This window comes from Limulus polyphemus, unplaced genomic scaffold (genome assembly GCF_000517525.1).
Source record: "Limulus polyphemus unplaced genomic scaffold, Limulus_polyphemus-2.1.2 Scaffold5, whole genome shotgun sequence".
Lineage (NCBI taxonomy): Eukaryota > Metazoa > Arthropoda > Merostomata > Xiphosura > Limulidae > Limulus > Limulus polyphemus.
The window spans coordinates 1,180,978-1,190,300 of record NW_013665615.1 but is presented as its reverse complement, the minus strand read 5'-3'; the positions used below and the strand labels follow the sequence as shown (position 1 = coordinate 1,190,300).

At 30.4% G+C, this 9,323-nt stretch overlaps 1 protein-coding gene across 2 annotated transcripts in view; it reads right to left on the bottom strand.

The window, feature by feature from the left end:
• LOC106474380 (cGMP-dependent protein kinase, isozyme 2 forms cD4/T1/T3A/T3B-like) overlaps nt 1–9,323 on the bottom strand; it is a 125,561-nt gene that overhangs the window by 45,710 nt on the left and 70,528 nt on the right. Inside the window, exons 1-3 of one of the 2 annotated variants that reach the window (XM_022379305.1) lie at nt 6,962–6,984; nt 3,880–4,046; nt 1,321–1,434 (exon numbers count right to left, since the gene is read on the bottom strand). In XM_022379305.1, the coding sequence (XP_022235013.1) occupies nt 1,321–1,434; nt 3,880–4,003 (238 nt within the window). In that variant the 5' untranslated portion in view covers nt 4,004–4,046; nt 6,962–6,984. Of the gene's footprint in view, nt 1–1,320; nt 1,435–3,879; nt 4,047–6,961; nt 6,985–9,323 lie in introns of those variants that run through there. The other variant, XM_013935106.2, reaches the window with a different exon arrangement.

The following is a 9,323-nucleotide window of genomic DNA, read 5'->3' as shown; positions in this document are numbered from 1 at the left end:
AAAACCTTTTACAAAAAAGGAAGTAAATTTAGGGATGGTTAATATCAATCCTTCAAAAACAATACAAACATTTGCATTTGCATCATCCCTACATAACAGCACAGGCAAGAATTAAGATATAGAAATTTATAAAACTATTCAATTACAATCAAGTCTAATTTATCCTACTTTTTTGTTAACATTCTAGTACACCATGTGCCTGTGCTATTATGTAGCGATGATGCAAATGCCATCCCTACTAGTACTAATGATAATAAAAGTAGTTGATGTACAAACCTCAAGTGCTTCAAAAGTGATGTTAAGTAGCACAGGGTATGCTATTTGGATGATATCTAACTACCCAGTAGAGACCTTATTGTAAGTACAAGTGTGAGATAAACATTAGCATTAAGCAGCCTCAATGGATGTGTAGTTGCTCCAAAACTACTGCTTTGGAGAGATACCCAAAAAAAAGGCTGAAGTGGACAAAAGACTTCAAACAAAAGAATTAATCCAAATTCATCTTGTCTGGCAACAATCAATTACAGTTCAATAGCACAGACTAGAAGAATATTATGGTCAACATATAGCATCTACAGAATATCATAAAACAAATGTATCACTATTTAAAGCAAATGTAAAATACAAGTACATTATACTAGGTATTTGCTTTTCTTTTTACATTTTCTGTTATAATGTATTATAAATTTATAATACAAATAACAAATTAACCACTTAGTTACAATTATTCATTTTTTGTGACTTATGTATGCATATCACTTGTGTTTCATAATTATTTTCAAAATTCAGATAATCATATAACTGAAAAGAAATGCATTTTTAATGTACATATATTAAGACAAGCCAATAACACTGTCCTGAAACAATTTGTATTAAAACATACTATTTTATAATATGTAAATCAACAAATAGACTTAAAATAAGACCCAAAAAACTCAAGCGCTTTCGCATAGTTTTCAACTATTCGAAAGCGCTCAAGTTTTGGGTCTTATTTTAAGTCTATTACACTTTATGTGTGATCCTATGTGCTAACTCTTATCAAAATTAAATCAACAAATGATAATTTTAGCTAAAATAAGCATTACTTAAAGACTTCTCATCAATGTATTTTGAAAAATGTACAACTAACTGCTACATAATAACAGAAAATATCCCTTATTCTTGACAAGCAAATTAAATTTATAATATTAAAAAACATACGAGTGAAAACAATAAACCAATTCACTACAGTAACATTGTGAGGAATGATACGACTCACAGCTTGTTTTACATACTAATTAGAAACTACAGAATAAAAGTTGAATAAAATAGTATCAATACCTTTAACCGTTGCAGTACGAGTGCAGTTGTAAAGTATAGCCAATTCACCAAAAACTTTCCCTGGTCCTAGTGTACAGAGAAATTTTCTATCCTTTGATACTTCTACTTTCCCCTCTGAAAAACAATAAATTAAAAATGGTAATGACCTTCACCAAATTCCTTAACTTAAAATTGATAAAATTATACTAGACGTTACAAGATTCAAACTGACACCATTTTGTTAAGGACTATTTCAACATTTTTCCTACGTGATTATGAATGCTATAGTATGTTTTTGTTCATAGCTCACTGAAATCAACCCAAAATCAAAATTTTTGATTTTTTTAATTTTAATTATAAAATTGAATAAATAAGCTTTTCATTGAATAAATTTGAACTCTGAAACATTAAAAAAATATGTATGAAAGAACCACTACAAGTTTATTTTATAGAATTTTTTCAATTTAATGATACAACTTGTCTCATAAGGCAAGGTGCAACCAGTTGGGCATCATAGACTTAAAATTATATAGCTGTACATATACATTAAAATCACTTTGAATGTAGATATATGCTTTAATTTAAATTAAATCAAAACCATGTGATTCTCGCACATTTCTTTTGATACACATATACCCATGGCACTTCTCCTCATATACATCTAATTTATCCTTGACTTTAAAAATGCAAACTCCTGTTCCCTATGGGTCAGCAATCTGCGTGGGTGCACTGCTCTCACTACCCTTGATATGGTCTTGTGTATATCTGCTATTCATTTGAAAATATTTTATCCGTGTTACCTCAAACAGCACTTAAGAAAATCAGCAAAAACAAAAACTGCTCTGGTACAATTAAATCAAAACAAACCAGTAGAAAAACTTACACCACAAAAAATGGCTAATGTTTAACAGATGTATTAATGTTCATAAATTTTCAGTCTAGGACACCCTTACTCTAGTGATTTTAAACATTAAAATCATCAGAGGAAGGGTGTCTCAGCCCTAAACATTGTGAACATTAAAATATCTATTTAACATTAGCCATTTTTGTGGTACAAGTGTTCCACTTTTTTGTTTTTAAAAAGCCCTTAAGTTTGATTTATCAATCAAAGATTGTGAGACATGAGTTCCAATTGATTTTTAATGTTAACAAAGGGCACTAAAGAACATTAATGTCAAAATTTTTTCCTTCCAACATTTAAAACAGTATTTACAGTTTTTAAATTTGTACACACATGCACATAAAACAGTTAACCATAGAATTATCAGTGAGATCCATATAGACACCATTGACTTTTCAAACACATCTTTCTAAATTACTTATGCACAAATTGCTTGTTGGTTAAAGGGTCCTTAAATACAAGTCAAATAAGAAAAGAAATTACACAAAAAATTTCACCAATATTGTAATAAATCCCTCAAATTCTGCTGGGGTCTAATATGAATTCATATAATTAATGCCTAATTTTTTTAGTCATTTCTTAACATCAATGAGTATTGTAAACAAATGAAATATAGTTATTCAATATGACGTAAGAAATGTAAACCAAAAATAAGTCATAATTAGTGTTAAAGTAAAATGCATTATTTACTTTTTTTTTTACCTGTGATTAAAGTAGAATATGCAAATCTATCTTGTGAAATTATAATGAAATAAGAACGTTACAACTTTAGGTGAAGAAATGATTAACAGTTTTTCTATAAACTAAGCCTCCATTACATCTCTTCTATAAATAATTGGTATAAAAGTTGTTCCTGTTTAAACTCTCAGATACAGTTGAGGTACATTTTAAAACCTAATTGTTGCCTTTGTTTCTTTTTTTGGTTTAAAGACAAAATTTCACTTTTGCAATCTTCTTTTGTTATATACAAATTCACTTGTCCTCGCTGTCAGCAGGATTATATTGGCTCTACCAAAAGAAAATTAATAACTTGTATAAAACAATATACTTATACTAGGTCTTTAGTTAAGTCTAACATACTTAGACATGCCCTAAGTGAATGTATTATAGTCTTTGCTAATTTATAAACGGAGGCCTGAGATCAATGTTCTCAGTGTTACTTTCAATACACTACTAACTTAAAATACTTAATAGTTGGCTGTTACACTAATCTTGACAGTTTCTAAAAGTCCCCCCCCCCCATCAACATCAGGCAACTACAGATGTATTATAGTATGCTAAGAATCACAGTTGTAACACTTATATAATAAAAAACGTTATAAACTAAATATTTCCACATATACATCAATTGCTCCACTCAGATGTATGCTTCTTCCTTCAGGTAACATTTCATGTTATGAATGTAGATGGGTTGATGTTAGATAAAACTGCAATTTTCAGTTGATAAAAATTTTGTATCGTTACCTGATGCAAGTTAGTATGGTTTTAATTTTGATGCAATAAATACACTCTTTCTTAGCAGTAAAATCTTTTGTTAAATTTATGCTGACACATAAAATTGGGTGGCCATGACAAAAATGAACTTTACCATAACATTTAAGATATGAAGAAAGCGTCCCGTAAGACAATGTCCTGAAGAAAATAAATAATAACACTACATATAACATATAAATGCTTACCTTCCATGACAAATACAACAGATCCAACTTCTCCTTCTTTAATAATCAAACTATCTTTAGCATATTCAACTGGATACATGCAGTCTGTGATCTCTCCTATCTGCACTATTTCAAGATTTTTCATGAAATCATTATCCAAGATAGCATTCTTGATTAATTCTTTTGATCTGAGAAGATAAAACATACAAGTTTATTTTTCAGATTTTGAATTCCTATCCTACATATTGATGTGAAGAATTTAACTCCCAAAAATTGTAATATCTTATTTTTTATATATTACAATGCATACAAAAATCTGAAAAAAAAAATCCAACTCTCCCTTCAAGAGAATGTACAGTTCTACAAAAAACATGTAAGAAACATAATCCAGTGTGATCTACTAAAGTTCCCAAATATCAGGTATTATAAAAAATGGAATTACTGACACAAGTAACAAACATATTTAATATGCTGCAGTATGTCATCTGGATTATATGATCCAGATTCCCAAATTTTTCAAATGCAAAAAGAAAACTTTTTGTGAGAAACATGATTAGAACAACAATTGGTTACAATTATGAAAGAAAAATAAAATCAACAGGATTTTTCAAAAGAAATATACACTCAAACAACAACAACAAAAATGAAAGAAACATTGCATCTTAAACAGAAATTTAATACCAAATATTAATATCATACATACATTTACTGTTTTATATTTTGATAAGAAAGACAGTGTCCTTTATCAGCTTAAGTTTTTAGTTTTACAATCAATATCCATATCATGCCCTAGCATACCAAGTTTTTATTACAATACCTCAGCAGAATGAGCTATGTATATTCGTACTGTCTATTAATGGTTTGGGCAAACATGTTATTACAAACAGAATATTAAAATCATATAGCATTCCTGCCCTGTTTTTCCATTAATTAAAATCCATTACATGCCATAAGTTAGAAATGTAACAAATTAATTTGTATACACTACATTATTTACCTCATATCATAAACTACACAGTTTAACAACATTTAGGGTTAAAATATTGAGAAAAATTGGTTTCAATAATGGCTTTTTATATTTTTTAATCATAATGAGCTCATTTATAATTAAATAATTTTTCATCTAGCATTTTAAGATGATGATCAGTTGAGAAAGTTATTTCACAAAAAAGTGTGATCATCTAAAACTGGTCACTAGATTGAGGATACCATGTACCACGTTTTCTTATTAATTATTTTTATTCTAAAAAATTGAAACAACTTGCATGAAACCTTCTATCTTTCAGTTTAAATAACTGAGTTTTCTAGATATATGAAATAACGATTCTGGACAAGAGTGACAAAATGAACACAATCCTTATTACAGAAAATACAGTGTAGGTACTTGTGCATAAGAAAACATAATCGCTTCTGTTTGATTGTGATTAGCTGCAAAACTTTCCTTCTGTTGAACTAAACACAATTATATTAAAATAAGTCTTTACTCTAAGCACTCCAGGTAGAACTGAACAAAGATTCTGAACCCGAGTTCAAAAGATAAACTTCGTTTCTTTGGCCAGTTGACAGCATCATCTCATGACCTTTGTTTTCTCACAGCATTGGTCAGCTCTAATATTCAGACATCAAGTCAGCCATTAGCCAGCAATGGATATTACAGTTGCTAATCCTTTCAAACTAGCTGCTATATTTTACTGCAAGTCTGCAACGTCCTCTTAGACAGAATAGATACTATCTACCATAGAGAAGGGTAACAAAGCAACTATAACATGGCAATCTCAACGACTTTCTGAACCACCACCGTGTTTATGCTAAAAATACACATAAAAAAATAAGCAAGTAGAAATTATATGATATGCATACCTGAGGGGAAATATAATGATGAACAGGGTGGTGCAAAAGTTTCACCCCATGGAGGATGAGAGTAACAATAACAAAAAAATGTGTGTTTCGAAGTTAATGGGAAGCAATACGAAAGTTGACTTTAATAAACAAAAGAGTAAGTACTTTTTATGTGTTGTTATTCAAAATCCCTGTGGGGTGTGACTTTTGTGGCCACCATGTATAAGAATGTGTATGTTCAAACATCATAATATAAATATATATATACTACAAATAGTTTATTTATGGCACTAAATACATATCTAACATGGTGCAAAAATAATTGGATATGTTATGTCAAAAACAGTATTATGGAAAAGCATCATATCTGTTTGCCAGCCACTCAAAACAGCAGTCACACCAGTAAACTGTAAAGTAACTGATGTTGAACAAGATATCCCAATCATCTATACTATTATTCTGCTTGTTTGCATGTACGACCATTACGCTTTCTGACTGAGAATCTGCTGCTTAAGCATGCATAGTTATAATGTTTCTCCAAGAAAAACCGCACATGTGCATTATTCACTCGATGACAAACTGTCTGCCTGCAGCAGAGAGCTGTAAAGCTCAATGATCAAGTCGATACAATTGCTGCATGAAACAAGAAGTAACAACTAAAGGGGAATGTAAATATACTTTACTAACCATTTTGTACAACAGAATATTAAAAACTTAACAGTTTTCAAAAAACGTTTTACGTTAGGTCGTAGAATAACATTATAAGTTTATTTATTGATAGTATTAAGTGCAGTAGTTTAGTACTAACTCAACTAAATAAAATAAAAAAAACGTACAGAAGTTAGTGTTAATTTACCTCTTTATCGAACTTAGGCCTAACATAAGTTAAAGTTTTATAAAGTACGGCATATATACAAGTGGATTTACACATTTCGTTGTCTACGATTACAATTCGTTTGTATTGTGCTAGATATGTTATATTTAAAGAAGTACTGTTACGATAAAGATACTAATTTGGCCGGAAATGTTTTGCGGGTCTCTGCTAGTACCAATTATACTATAAATGCATACAGCTGGAAACTGGCTGACACAGACACGTAGTTACACCAACATTGAAAAAAATAGCCCTGTAAAAATTTTGAATTATTTCTGTTTAATAATTACAACCTTGTTACAAGGCTTGTGGGTTACCAAAATGTGGGTTATCTCATTGCACTTCTATAAACGTTAACACCATCTGAGTAACTTAAAACTAAAACTTAACTATTAATGTATTCGGAGGAAAACGAAGTTTCACAACAGAAATGACAACAATACTTAAGATAAACAACACTGTTAATTTATAACGTAAGGAAACCCAGATAAACGTTTCGGAATTCAACAGATTCCATCTCCAGTATCTAAAGCAAAATACAAGAATTACACTATTCCTAAGTAAGTAACTAAAAATTCCGAAACGTTTATCTGTGTCTCCTTATGTTATAAATAAACAATGCTGTTTAACTTAAGTATCGTTATCCTTTTTTACTGTAAAACTTAAACTTATTTAAAACCAGCTGATCCATAAAGCACGGTTGTTTGTGGTTTTAACTTGTTTCTCGTTGACAACTACTGCCACCTATTATACGATCTAATGAGCGATCCATGTATTTCACTTTTACAAGTTTTAGATATTTGTAGTCAAGGTTTCTTGTTTTTCAAAAATTGTACTAATGGTTGAAAAACACAGGCCCGCCGACAGGGAGGGAGCAACTGAAACCTGGTTATGCCGTAAAGCCCGCAAAGCATCTTTAGGCTGTATCTTCATTTAATGATAAAAACCATAGTTTCTGGATTTTCTTTGCATATAGACGCTTGATACATTAAGAACGACTGAAATAATAATTTGAGTAATAATTAATATGTATTTGTTACTTTATAGATTTAATAGATATTTGTTGGTACTTTATAAACGTTTTTACACATATACTGTGAGGTAAAAACGGCTGCTGCTATGATTTTTCTGGTTTATGAGCTCGTTGCTGTCGTAATTTAGAATCTTCTTTTTAATAAATTCTTGAAAATGTAAAAAAAGATATTTATTCATAACAAAGAAGGTAAATCTGAACGTGAACTATTTCATAAGAAAACCTTTACAGGTCTGTGACAGCTTTAAGTCAGTTTAAGAAAAATCTGGTAAAATTATAAGATCATCAAGTATATAAAATAAACAGCACATATATTTTTTTCTTAAAGAACTCGAAAACAAAAAAAATTTATACAAAAAAATGACTTTCCAATAGGCATTATAAATCATATTATCTGTGTCTCTTTAAATGTTATGAACGTTCCTAAACAGCCAATCTGGAAAATTGTTACACAAACATTTGTAGTATTACCATTCACAGCTGAACAGGCAATTTTAATCAGAAACCAACTAACTAAATTATTTCATTGCACTTATCCCCAAGCTCAATTAAATGAATCTTTATGTCTGAATGTAGTCTGTAGATTATAACACATTTCCAGATATAAAGATCGAATAGCTATATTTTAAACGTCAAATATATGCAAATTTGAAATCTGCGTCTTTCTCCAGCATTAAGAATATAAGTAGTGAACAATTCAATATCCGCCCAAGAGCAAATAATAAACAAGAACTGCTATGAAGGCAAGTCTATTTATCAACAGACATCAGGTGAACCAGAAGGACACTCAGTAGAGCGCATACCTCCGCCATGTAGTGTTGATCATACTCGGATATAAAAAAAGTACGAAAATGTGTCCGTATGTCCGTCGATATCAACGCACACAGACAATTTTTGGCAGGACAATAAGGAATACTATTCTATATATGTCCACCAATTTTCATCAAAATTCGATTGACTGAGTTATAGAGCGAAAATAGTGAAAAAATCAGTACCCCATGTTAACATATAAATATTTTTTGGATTTTCGTGACCTTGCTGTGACCATGACCTTCCACTTCTAAGTTGGGTTATAGTCCCAAAGTATACCAACATTCGCCCAAATCCACTCGGCCGTTTTCGAGAAATCTTGCTGACAAACACAAACACCCACACAGGGAAGAAAACAACCTTCAGTGGTGGAGGTAATGAAGAGAATAATGCATTTCACTTATAAATAACAAGCTGAAATACCCGTCAACTGAAGGGGATTTGTTTAAATTTAATTAAATAATATAAATTTAACAGCAATCATATATTTCAAAGTAATAAATTCAATATAAACTTTATCTCAAAATTTTAAAATTATAGGAAAGCTTCTTCATAAACATTTGCAGTTTGCTTTCCATCTAACAACAAATAGAGATTTTGAGGTGATCCCACCCTTGAACACTCTACATCTCACTGACCATGAGAAAAGCATGGTTGTTTGAGAAACATTTCAGCAGCTTTCACACTTTGACCCTGAATTCCTTTAGTATATTCAATATTGTCTAAAACGTCAACTTTTCTAGATTGTTTGAGATTGGCTCAATAGGCTAGAAGTAATTAACCAACAAGTTTACAAAAAAGAAATAAAGTTAAGTTCAATTTCAACTCCCTCAGGACATTCCCCAATAGGAGTTAGGGTGTAAACACATATTTCGCCTTCACATATATTATATTATATATATATATATA